Below are 13,554 nucleotides of genomic sequence, written 5' to 3'. Positions count from 1 at the left end.
TGGTAACTTTCATTATATACTACGTGCACAGTATGTCAAGTTTCTAAATGTCGTCATACGGGAGTTGATCAGGAGGGCGGATGGACCAGAGAAAAGTTCGGGCTGGTTTCACGAATATTTGTACACAACATCCTATATTATCCATTGTTGGATGATTGCTATTAGTATATCAGTGAGCATTTAATTGTGAACATTATTTGGACCAGAAAGTTTATAAATGTCGTCATGAGGTCATGTTGATGATCAGGAGGGTGGAGACATGTAGGCCTACTAGAGAAAGGTTAGGGCTGGTTTGACAAATATTTGAGCGCAACATAGCCTACTTAACAAATTATGTCTTTTTTAAGGATTTATATTAGTATCTCAGTGGGAATTTTATTGCGTTAACATTAATTTGAACACATAAGACTGGACAGCATCCGTGGTTCGACCCCTGTAAGGGATGGTACTACATAAATCGGTTTAGATTTATTTTAGGAAGTAACCACTGAGCTACACCAGTGCATTTCTTAATAGTGGCTACTTGCATTATATACAACATGCTAACTGTTTTTGGAGCATTTACTTCTGGAAAGTATGTCTAGTTTATAAATGTCAGAGAAGAAGAGAGAAGTTAGGATGGTTTGACAAACATTTTATCAACACACATCACATCACGGCGCAGTTACTCACAAAAGGGGACGAGATAATTGAACTTCTCGGGATGAGTCTCTCTCTCTCATTCCCTACGGTTGACATGCTATATTACCCCCTATCTTGACTGATTTCATAAACCCTGCTGGCTTTTAATCTATCTTAAAAATGTATTCTAACTATCACTTGTTCTACTGTCCTTAAAGTATATCATTGTTCCTATGGTATATAATTCTGTCAAACAATTTATGTTCATTTATGTTCATATCATGTTCATACTCTCACTGTATTTATATATTATATATATATATTTAACAAGCGACAACACTTTGCACTAATTATGTCCCTACACTGTTTACCTTTGCACTACCACCGCTACATACTCCTCCACCATAGCACCTTATCATCATGGGCAATGTATAACGGAATCTATTTTTATCAGGCCTAGTAATCACTCCACATGCTCTGTACTCCTTACTCCTTACCCTTTAATTGTATGTACCTGTGAGTGTTTTAGATTCCTTTTATGCGTGTGTGTATATATGTTTATGCTACTGGATGCCTAAAATGTCCCTTTGGGATGAATAAAGTATCAATCAATCTATCTCTCTCTCTCTCTCTCTCTCTCTCTCTCTCTCTCTCTCTCTCTCTCTCTCTCTCTCTCTCTCTCTCTATCTATCTAACATTTGTACACAACATAATATATTGATAGAGGATTGCTATCAGTGTGTCAGTGAGAACTTAACTGTGCTGGTTTAGCTCAGTGGTTACTTCCAACAACAACAAAAAATACTATTTTGATTTCCTGTACCATCCCTTCCCGGGACTGAACCACGGGTGCTGGCCAGTGTATATGGCACCTATTGCACTCTGGATCATCCCTGGAAGGAGGGATCCCCCACTCTGGGTTCCTCCTCAAGATGTCCTCCTTGTTGATTGAGGGAGATTTTCTTGCCCACTTGGTAAGAATTTTATAGCATTAACATTATTGTGAATAAAAAACGGTGAACAGCGACCGTGGTTCGATCCCGAGAAGGGATATGTACAGGAAATCGAGTCGGATTTGATGTAGGAAGAAACCACTGAGCTACCCCAGCACGCTCAGATAGAGCAGTAACATGCACTATATACTACGTCCACATTTTAGTTGGAGACTTGTTTTTCTTTTATGGAATGTATATCTAGTTTATAAATATCGTCATGGTGGAGTGGACAGGGATGGCGGAGACATAGACAAGAGGAAAGTTAGGGATGGTGTGACAAACATTTATACACAGGATCCTATACATATTATGCATTGCTAAAGGATTGCTATTACTTTATCACTAAGTACTTCATTATAAACATTTTTTGGCCAGAAAAATAAAAAACACTGGACAGCGCCCATGGTTCGATCCCGGGAAGGGAAGGTACAGGAAATCAGCAGAGATTTTTTGTAGGAAGTAACCACTGAGCTAAACCAGCGCACTACGCTGGTGAGGTAACTAGCTTTATATTCATTGTGAGAATAACAAAACTATACACAGCACAACTGGTTCGATTCCGGCAGTCGTACATTAGGTACACAGTTGCAGGGTGCTGAGTGGCATCTTTGTACATATACATTGCAAACTTCGATATGAGTATTACGACACAGTTCACCAACGTCATCAATGCTTCTACGTAACTCGCTGAGAATGGGTTGGATAGAGCCGGCATTTGTCAGTCTAAAGATATTGCGCGAAACTTGGAAACGAAGTTCCGGCATTGACTGTGTGTGTTTGATCTGTTTCAGTTTAAAATAAAATCCCTTTAAACTATGATAACGATGAAAAGCAATACAAACATTGATTCATATTAATAAGTAAGTAGCCTACTACATGTTTCCTCAGGCATAGTTCATATTAAATAGTTATCATTGCACCCTTTCAAAGCACTACGTTACCTCTGTATTCAGCATATAGCCCGCCGTAGTAGATAATCGTATGTCTTTTATTTTGAAAATGTCGGTTCGGAAGTAAATCTGCGACCGCTAGCTTAGGCCTTTAAAGTTTAGCGGGAGTTTTGACACTACGAGAAGGCTTTTATCACATTTTAATCGCAATTTTTGAAGCGTACATTTCATAATTATTTGACATGGATAAATACGTGATGCTTTTATCATTCTGTCCTCGGTTATCGGAATGTCTGGATGATTTTAAACGTAAGCCATAGCTACTAGCCTACTCTTGACAATGTCCTTAACTGTACATGCTATCACGTTATCTCGAGCTTCGAAACTACAGTCGATAGAAGTAATATGTCCGTCACTACATAATGTAATCAATGCATTTAGGCAATGCATTAGACGCACTACGATTGTTGTGAGTAGTTCAATCTATTACGGCATAGTGGTTGTTCCTCAATGTTAGCTCGCCCAGCTATACCAATGAACTGTAACGTTACAGTGGAACTGGGTCATCGTACTGGTACATGCTCGCCAGTAATGGTAGATATTGCTGTAGGTTATGTCATGTTACTCAGAATATGTGAAATATCACATTATTTGTGTGATGGTGTTTTGTGGTCTATGAGCCACTGTTATGTTATGTTGTGTGATTACTGTGGTATGTGCTGACTTGCTATTTTTGGTCGTATATTATACTGGGCTATTGTTATGATCCACGCCATACACTAGTTTGCACAATTAGTATTTTTGTTTTACTTACGAATATACTTGTATTCATTATTTATGTTTTCTTTCACTTATAACATGATTGTATGATTGTGCATGCCTGCCCTGCCATTTATCCCAGCTTTGGAGAAAGTGAAGCAAATATATGATGGTCTAAGGGGCATCTCCTGTGACGAATCTCTACAGAGAGTCTCCGCGTTCCCAGGTAGGACTCAGTAGGCATACTTTGACTGCCAGTCGTCCTTGTATGTCCAGCTTTCATTTGACTGTCAAACCCATTGTGTGAATATTTTCAAATCCCCTATCCCTCTCTCATTTCCTCTAGCTTGTTCGCTTAGTGGCCACCCATCAGGGCAGAGGTGGTTCTTTGCCATCCAGGCTGTCCATGGATTTGGTCAGGTAACTACAAAATTATATACAATCATTGAGTCCCACATTCCAACAGCAGGCAGTTATACCCATGAACATTTGGAGAAACCTTTGAAGTCTGTGTGTGGTTATAAATGCTTAATTAATAGTGTTCAAGTCAGTAGGAAGGTCAGACTACTGGTTATTCCTCTCCCAACTGAAATGTCCTGGTTTAGATTCCTGACATCTCAAAACCTTTTGTATTTGCTTCTTTATACCTCAATATGAATGACTGTATAAAGACTATTGCCCACTAAAGTCGTTCAAAGGTTATGCTCTGATGTTGCCAGGCCAACATGCAATTGATGTACGACAATATGCATGCACTAGTATGTAGACGATATACAAATAATGACTAGCCTTTATCAATAATACATCATTATACTTATAGGATTAGAAGTATTTGTTTGTAGCTCTTTTTCAAAAAACATGTATTCAAAATTATAACACAACAACGTGACACATTTAAGAAGAGCTTGAAACGTCCATCCCTCCTTGGATGTGAAAATAATTTTAAGTGGCCTTATAAGTAGCACATTGTGCACGACTCAGTGGATGTCGCGGCCAAATTCAGGAACTAATAACATTGTTCTTTTCCATGAATTGACTTGAGTTGAGTGTGTAGCTTCACAATGCCATTCTGTGCACATGTGTGTGTGTGTGTGTTAGTATTGCAGTTCAGAGTGGGAAGAGGGGAGAGCAAGCCAACCGAAGGGGGACAGTGAGGAGGAGAGCCCAAGCGCCTGGCAGCTGTGTCACAGCTCTCTGCAGGACCAGGAAAGAGAAGGGGAGACACAGGATGAGCAGTCTGCACTGGCAGAGTAAGTTATTCTTTCATTTTGTGCGTGGATGTGTCGTATGGGCATGTGGGTGTGCGTGCAAATGTGTGTGATCACGTGAAGTATTTTATCACAGTCTGTTCTCCTGATGTGAGTTTTGATGTCCTGACAGGTTGTTTGAGGAGGCAGCAGAAGGGCTCCATCTCTTGTCAGACAAACTACCACCACCAGGTATGTAGAAAAAAAAGTAAGGTCTTTAACTTTATCGTCTTCTCTGCTTTACTTTGCCTGGCATATGGTGCGGTTTTATGCAAACAGCATTCGCAAAACAATTCAATATCATTCCCTCTGGGGTACTCTTGGGGACTTGGTTATATAGGGTCTCATAAGATATTTAAAATAGCTGACACGGTTAAGAATAGTTGACTTTTAGAGCCACCTGGTGGAGCTGATCAACAATTACAAGGGGAAGAGAACATGAACATGTTTATAATGTAAAAACTGAGTGCATCAAGCAGTGAATGGAGACCAGTTAGCTGGTCTCTAACATTTTTGCATATAACTAGTGACTTATTTTCTCCTACTTAAAAGAGTTTGGTGAAACTAACACTGCTTATGCAATGTATAAAAGAGAACTCTATTAAAAACCTCTGAGGATTGATTTTGGACAGGTGTATTAGACATGCGTTTCCACCACCATCCCTGAAACATTGAGAAGGTTCTGGCTGATCGTGGGGCCAAACGCCTTGCAGTACCCCTGGAGAGTTCAACCTCAGTCTGCTGTTCTATTAGAAGTCACACATGGTTGAAAACAATGTTATTCCTTAAAAAAATTCCCCTGTAATGGGATGGGTAGAAGAAAGTGACACTGTGTCCCCTGACTTGTCCAGTAGTAGTTTCAGAAGATTTACTGACAATAACGTGGCACAATAGTGCACGTGATGTGTGTGTGAGCAAAATAAAGCAATAGATTCGTTTTTAATAATTGGATTTTCAGTCCTCCTCTACGTGTGGGTAGTGGAGAAGCATCGGTGAAGTACCCAGTGTTTCTGCTGGCTTAAGTGACAACATAAGAAAAAAGTTTTTATTTAAACCCAACATCAGCTTGTAATACAAACAGAAGATCTATGAAAACAACCCTAATGCAGACATTTACGAACCATCCCAGTGCTGACACAGCACTCAAACTTAAGTTTTTTGGGTGACCAAACAACAGGAATTACAACAGTTTGGAACTCTTCCATGCAGTGTTTGGGACTCCAGGCCAGTCGTTCAGCTATTAGCCTTAAAAGCTGCCTCTCGTAATCCCTTTAGGAATGGTGTTCTCCTCAAATGGAGAACATTTGAGGAAAGGCACACTCCACTGGGACGGAATTGAGGCTCAGCCATTTATACTTTTCAGATAAGCTTTAGAAATGTTATTGAGTTTAAGATAGAACATTGTTTTTTGTTTATATTCCAGCACACACTTTCACCGTTGTCTGACTCTAGGGAGGAGTTTGTCATTGCTTTAATTCCCAAGTTTGTTTTTCGTGCAATAACTATCCATATGGAGGTGGTTAAAAAGACAGTTGGAATGTGTTTTGTGTTGAGGTGCATTTGATGCTCAGATCAAATCAAAATGTTGCATAATTAATTTTTTTCAAGGATGACAGAAACGACTAATTGCTATGTGTGTTGCCAGCCACTGTGAATAAATAACTTGTACTAGTGGTATATTATCAGAAACGGAAGACTTGCTGACTGCTATAGGTAAGCATACAGGAACTAGAGCACATTAAACACACTTGGCTTATCGTTTTATTGTTATCAACAACACGGCCTGCCAGAATGACCTTCATGCCATCCTTCATGACCTCCTTATGCTGATAAGGAGATTGATTCATACACTACAAGCTGTCTTAAAAATACATTAATATAAAAACTGCACTGTGACTTTCTACTGCAGATTAATATGCCCATCAACAACTGGATCCATCAATGGAGCTATTCTCTATAAATTGTTTTATAGACCACCGCCACCACCCCCACCCCCACGTTGGGAAAATCTCAGACGACAGGCTAGAAAAGTATATAGGCAAGGCAACTTTAACTATGTAGCACTTTTCATACACGACGCAGACTGAAAGTGCTTCACGTTGAAACATCATCAAATGATAAAATGAAAGAATAAATAAAATGGATAAAGGAAACCAAGGCAAAGTTAAAAAGAAAGTGCAATGTGTTTAAGATTTAGCGGAAAGCTAAGGCCAACATACAATGAAACAATATACAATAAAGCTAGAACCATAGCTATGTTTCCACCCATTAGAGGCTGCTAATGGTGACAGCTACAGAGTGCAGGTCTAAAGGTTTGCTGCGTGTTGTCTTTGTGGCCAGGTAAAGCCCTGGTGGACGTGCTGGTGCTCTGTGGGTCTCCTCCTCCGCCCGCCCTGAGGGACCTGCTGCCTCTGATGGGTGCCCTCAAACACATGGGGTGCTGGCACTCCGCCAACATCACCCTGGTGACCCCGCATGCTGATGGGTGAGCTCCACATGCAGCACTACACATGGACGTAGGGATTAACCGGCACTGTGCCACGTTTACTGTATAGGTGTGATTTTAAAATTTACATTCGCTCTGTGTTGTTTGCATGAGTTCCTGAACTTTCTGAAGAGGAGTTGATGAACAAGTGTCCAAGGTGTCATGTGTACTGGCTGGGGATTTCTATTGTTCCTGGAAATGGCAACATTTTCTCTCCCGGCAACTGAAGCAAACTATCTCTGAAATCCTGGGAACTGCATTTATTTTTTTTTAATTCAGCTACAGTCAAAATGCATTGGTCATATTTCTAGTAACACTTAATGCCAGAAGGAAATATGTTCATAAACCTATGGGTTCCCAACCTGACCTTCAGCTTCAGTGTATTATTCAGGGATATGAATTATTAGTAAGGCCATTATCTGTATTTATGTCAATCAACATTAGTATACACATAATGTTCACTTTTGTATGCAGCTTGATCTTCACTTTCGCTGCAAGGATAATGAAATGCAAAAGTCATTGCATGTGATCCATCTTTGTTAAAGCAAGTCATTTTGGCATTTTGAACGTCATTCCTATAAGCTGAGACGGATTCAATGTTCTGTTGGGGAAGGCTGCTGGTGCGAGCCTTATGTAAAAGCCAAGCAGCGTGAGATATATAGTAATAAAGTCAATCATCACCCAAAGTCAACAGACCAATTTCTTTAGTTTTACTTCAGCATTGCAAACAACTGCCGATACAGGGGATTGAATATGGCTTATAATAATCCAAAATTCACAGCATAATCACCCAAAATATGCTACGGCCGATTTTAAATAAAACAGACAGCAGCCAGTCATAAATAAAATGGATATGACCCTGATAAAAAAAACAAACTTTGGCCTGCATGTCAATGCATGTGCAGACTGCAAATCAACTTGTTACACATTTTAAGAACAGAACAGGCCTACTACTCTCTTGCATTATGACAAAATATTAGACAAATAGTCATAGGCTTGTAACAACTGACACTGCTTAATAGAAATCTTGGTTGACTTCTTTTGTTGTTGTTTTTTTAAAGTGTGCTTTCTAGCAATTAACTCGAAGGACTTTGTACTCAAAAGATGGTCCCTGTACAAAAATGCTCCATGCCTTGACTGACGTAGCCGGAATAGTGGCAAGAACGTCTTAACAGCTGCTCCATATGATTGTGGAAAGTAACTGAAGACTTGCATATTTTACAGATATAGGCCTATTCTAATATGATCTAAATGTAAACAAATAAATATATATTTATTTCCCAGGAAATGGGAAGTAGTTTGGATGGGTAATGCTGTGAATCACGTTTCCAGGGGTTACACCCTGTTTGTCTATAGGTTAACCATTCTCTCAGGTTGTCACAGTGAAGAGAATACGAGTGAAACAGTGGAGAGCTGTACAACCCCAGTAGATCATCCTCCCTCAGCTGGCTGTGGATGGAGGTAACCTCCAGATTTTGGTCTTCCTGTAGTTCACCGGAGTACGATGACTTAAGGGGAACAACATGGAATGCAATAATAATGTACCTTAAACCAGCATCGACTGATTTCCCCGATGTATCACCTTCTCATCTTCAAACCTTGAAACTATCCCTGGCAATGACCCAGGATGGAAGGAGAAGTTTGTATGGGCCGGCCTTTTCCAAGAACCCCCTGCTTCTAGGGAACGTTCATTTGAAGCGCAGTATCTGGCCTTTCCTTCACAGAGACGTTTTAGTTATGCTTCCTAAGATCCAATATCTTGTTTCATTCTGTTTTTATATACATATTTACCATTCCTGGAAGCATATCAGAAGTGGTCATGAATACAAGGACATGCTCCGTCTTTAGGGAACGGTATGTTTTCCTCAAAACTGTACGAGCAGTGCCATCTGTTCAGCAAAAAGGCCCATTATGGGTTTTTTGGTTTTGTTTGTGCTTTAGGAAATGTTTGACTTCAGTCCATCAGTCTGGCTTGAGTGAAGCTAATTAACACGTGTAAAGATTTGGAAATATTGGAAAGGAGGGTTGGTTGGTTAGTTAATTTTTTCAGCTTCTTTTTTATTATTGTCTGATCAAAAATGGATTAACCATTTATCCAACCACAAATTCCCCAACCAGCCCTTCCTTTCAAGCCTGAATAGTTATATCCACGCCAAGTGTGAACTTTGCCTCCATTCCCTATAGCATGCCTATCAAGCAACCGATCCAAGTCCCTTAACACAATGATAAAGTTTGGATCCTAGCCTCTGGGATCCCTCCATGAATACAACTGAAGACCCCAACCTTATTATTATGTTTGCAGGTGGCAGAACGTGGCTTCCTCTCTGAGCGCCGCTGTGGTGGGCCCTGCTGAGCTGGACAGCTGCATAGACTCCAGGGAGCAGTGGCGAGGAGCTCTGCTGATCAGGGAGAAAAAGGTAAGCCTTCACTTGAGGGCGCCTCATCGTAGAGTTGAGGTGCAGGTCGGGTCAGTCTGCGAAACCCCTTTTGTCGTATTTGCGGGGCCATAGGCTAAAGGCTTGGTTATGGTTGGACGTCGACGCAACGCAATGACCACGCAGTCGCTTCGACGCAGTTGTGAACCTGTTTTGGTTCTGCGTCGGGTTTTAGTGAGCGTTTTAGTGCTGTGTCGCCTCGACCCAAGGTTACAATTTTTGGGAGGTGCATGTCAGGCCCTTGCGGTGGATGCAAGGAGGGTCCACAAGGAATTAATGGGTCCGTAAACCCACTTGAGTTGTGTCGACGTGGAACCATAACTAAGCCTTAAGTCACTGAGGGAGGGATGATGGGTGCTAAACTGGGTTGGATGCTTCTGAAGTTGTGGCTACATTTGAGACTCTAACTCCTTGTAACCCCAACCATACACCACTGTTGAACACGCAATGCCAGAGAGGAACCCTGCATAAAATAACCTTTCTGTGCCCCATTGTGGACACCCATGGTAGTGTGTCTCCCCCTCTGCTGCTAGGACATATAGAATGGTTAGCATTATTGATTTAGTCTTATGTAAAGAAGTTTGACCTGAATAGATGGGGCTGATCGAAAATGAATACAAAGTATAATGGTCATGCTAAGTGGAATGAATGGAGGTAAGTCCATGTGATGCTCTGCCCTATCAGTGCCACCTCTCACCTGACCTTAAACACCCCTCTGGACTATGATAGTTTGAGGAGGGAAGAAGGCAACCAAACCTCTTAAAAATTATTCATTAGAATAAATAATGTGTGTGTGTGTCTGTGTCTGTGAGTAGGTGTGAGGTACAAACCTTGCATGTTGTGAGTTTTCAACAGTGACACAACATTCAACATATTCCCAGACATTCAATGCACTCCGCCTCTTTCCTGTCTCGGCCTGATACGGGTGACTGGCTCCATCCAGCTCCCTCAATGAACCCAAGCAACTAGAGAAGAGCGGCAAAGAGACTTTCCACTTCCCTAAACTCTGTCGACAGGAGTCTAACTGCGTGAGCAGAAAAACTCCCACAGCTTTTCAGGATTGCGTCCATCTCTGCCCGCACTCCGAGACACAGCCATTTCCTTGTCTATTAGCCAACGTTTTCACGCCATCGCTTCCCTCGTACTGGGGTTGAGCCGGGGATGCTGAGGCAGGCAGACGGACTCCTCGCGTCCCTGCCGCGGTGACCTTTTCACCAGGCGTGCTTTGAAGAAGTGACAGCCGCCCAGGCAGCCTGCCAGTCAATCAGCTGGGGCGTCACCGCGGGAGAGCGCTGCCAAACAAAGAAGAAGAATTCCCCCAACCCCGAATGCAAAGGAGTCGGCCGTGAATAAAGCTCTCCCGCGCTTCACCGAGGCGGTCCCCTATATAATAAGAGACGGCGGTGGCTGCAGGTGTGTGTGTGTGTGTGGGGGCGAGTTACTGAGCATGCACGGTGGTTCAGTCGCTCAGTCAGCAACGTCAGTGTGGGGAGGAAGCAGGCTCTGTGTTGGAGGCCGTTCAACTCGGAGTGTCTTTCTGAGTGCTGGGTTTCCTCTGGCTGCTCCGGTTCCCCCCCCGCACCTCAAAACATTCAAGATGCCACCACTTCCCTGCCCATTACCGAGGCAGGGCGCCCACAACTGGGGTTGGTTCCCGGGACCCTGTGTGGCAATCCACTGCTCCTGTAGCCAGTTAGGATGGGATAGATGCAGAGAATACGTTTTCTCAATAATTAATTGATTCATTGAGTTGATCTTCTATCGTGTGTCGGTCTCTCTCTCTGTCTCTCCCGGTCTCTCTGTCTCTCCCTGTCTCTCTCTGTCTCTGTCTCTGTCTCTCTCTCTGTCTCTGACTCTCTCTGTCCCTCTGTCTCTCTCCCTGTCTGTCCCTCCGTCTGTCTCTCTCCACCTGTCTCCCTGTCTCTCTCTCCCTGTCTGTCTCTCTCTCTCTGTCTCTCTGTCCCTCTCTCTCTGTCCCTCTCTCTCTTTGTCCCTGTCTCTCTCCCTCTCTCTCTCTCTCTGTCCCTGTCTCTCTCCACCTGTCTCTCTGTCTCTGACTCTCTCTGTCCCTCTGTCTCTGTCTCTGTCTCTCTCTCTCCCTGTCTCTGTCTCTGACTCTCCCTGTCCCTCTCTCTCTGTCCCTGTCTCTCTCCCTGTCTCTCCCTCTGTCTGTCTCTCTCCACCTGTCTCTCTGTCTCTCAGTGTGCCTCAGAGCTGAGGTTCGAGGGCTTCTCCCTCCGTACTGCAGAGGGCGACAGGCCGACCAGGTGCTCCTCCTCCGGCCCTGCTGGCCAGCGCCTGCAACCCGAGGTGAGTCGGAACGAGTCCGTCCGGCCCCCACGCCTTGAGGGGCTCAACCTGACACACACACACACACACACACACACACACACACACACACACACACACACACACACACACACACACACACACACACACACACACACACACACACACACACACACACACACACACAGTGCTATTTTGGAGCGTGCCTAATGTGATCTCTTGGTTGGTTTTATTGTAGCCTAAAGGTTTTTCACTGGCATTGGTTTTTTGGCAATTCCTGTTTTCCATTTTCATACTCCTTTACTTTTGTTGTGATAAACACCAATCTCTTTCAAAAAAGACAACACTTGGCAGTTCCTATTAAAAAATTTAAAAAAAAAAAGCATTTGACAATTGTTCTCAATACCCTGAAGACATTCCCTTCCGGATTTTGACACACACGTCCGTGTGTTATCCACATAACACAAAAACCATTGTTCTAATAATGAGTATGTACACTGTAGCCGTCTAGGAGAGAAAGGTCAATGAGTGACAAGCTTGTAATCGAGCACAGCTTATCGTAGCACTCTGACGTAGCAGCCAGCTCCTGCTGTTTACATACCAAAGGTTTAAAGGTGATATATTATACCACCAGGTGTGAGTGCGATTAGCCGTTTGAAAATCTGACTCTTCTGACAAGTCAATCACAAGTGGGCGTGTCCACCTAGCTGTATGAAGGCTAATGGCTAATCACACTCACATCTGGTGGTGTAGTATGTCACCTTTTAAGTAATCGTCATGGTCCGGCTCTGACCAGGAGGTCATTGGCTGCAGCACGTGTCCACCTCACACAACGTCCAGTAAAATACATTTTAATTTTCGGACATCGATTTCTAGTCACCCAAAGGGATTCCTCAGTGGAATTGTAAATGGCTTACAATCTACAACATCACAATTCTAATGCTAATGACATGATTAACAATATGTAGTGTTCATCATAAACATGTCTGTATACATTATATGTAACTATTGCCTGTTTCCAAGTATTTGTTTACCATGATGATAACTTGGAGAACTTATTCTGTGTGTGTGTGTGTGTGTGTGTGTGTGTGTGTTTCTGAGTGTCTGTGTGTCTGTGTCTGTGTGCACGCAATATGTGTTTAAGCCAGAGTACTTTGTGACCGCAGGTGGGTTATTCATGCGATAAGGTGTTGCGTGACAGTGTGTGTGTGTGTGTGTTGCAGAGAAAGGTATTTCATTAGATCTGCACCCTGCCAGATGGCTTTGTTCTGGCACCCAACGACGGGTACATACTCTTGACAGTCTTCTCAACTGCCTTCAATTGAATACCTTTTCCCTCATGGAGGAGCTGTTTATGTCATTTGTACCATGAGACAGAAAGACATAAACACCCACACACAGAGACACATACACACAAACTCACAGCCTCATAACAGGGATGATTTGCTGTGTGTGCAAATTGGAACACTTTGACAGTTATGTATGTATGTATCTTCTGTATTTCTTTTCCCCACCGTGTATACCCAATATACGCTGTTTAGGGCTGGTATTAAAGAGTCTTCTCAAGTGATAACACAGGAGAAATATCCTATTTAAATGCATGGTTAGCTGTTTTAAATGCATTGCTTTCATTTTGTAGTAAATGGTTATGGAAGATTGGGCTCACTCAAGGGGCTGATACCAAAACCAAACGTTATACTATTTAAAGTGTGGGAAAAGGGAAATAAGACGCAAAGATGATGTATTCTGTTCTTCCTATTTCTTCGGCCAGCGATTAATGGGGGAAGACCGCCACAGAGGCATGGGATTGAGACGCAGTAGGTAGGCCGAGAG

At 42.7% G+C, this 13,554-nt stretch overlaps 1 protein-coding gene across 1 annotated transcript in view; it reads left to right on the top strand.

The window, feature by feature from the left end:
- The first annotated feature begins 2,674 nt into the window (after positions 1 to 2,674).
- Positions 2,675 to 13,554, top strand: part of mtbp (MDM2 binding protein) — a 28,735-nt gene continuing 17,855 nt past the window's right edge. Inside the window, exons 1-8 of the mRNA XM_079735923.1 lie at positions 2,675 to 2,815; positions 3,408 to 3,491; positions 3,612 to 3,685; positions 4,364 to 4,515; positions 4,646 to 4,704; positions 6,853 to 6,997; positions 9,300 to 9,414; positions 11,635 to 11,742. Coding sequence (XP_079592049.1) covers positions 2,749 to 2,815; positions 3,408 to 3,491; positions 3,612 to 3,685; positions 4,364 to 4,515; positions 4,646 to 4,704; positions 6,853 to 6,997; positions 9,300 to 9,414; positions 11,635 to 11,742 — 804 coding nt within the window. The 5' untranslated portion in view covers positions 2,675 to 2,748. The remainder of the gene's footprint in view (positions 2,816 to 3,407; positions 3,492 to 3,611; positions 3,686 to 4,363; positions 4,516 to 4,645; positions 4,705 to 6,852; positions 6,998 to 9,299; positions 9,415 to 11,634; positions 11,743 to 13,554) is intronic.

Source organism: Pollachius pollachius (assembly GCF_949987615.1).
Source record: "Pollachius pollachius genome assembly, chromosome: 1".
Taxonomy (NCBI): domain Eukaryota; kingdom Metazoa; phylum Chordata; class Actinopteri; order Gadiformes; family Gadidae; genus Pollachius; species Pollachius pollachius.
This window is presented reverse-complemented; position numbering and strand designations above follow the sequence as displayed.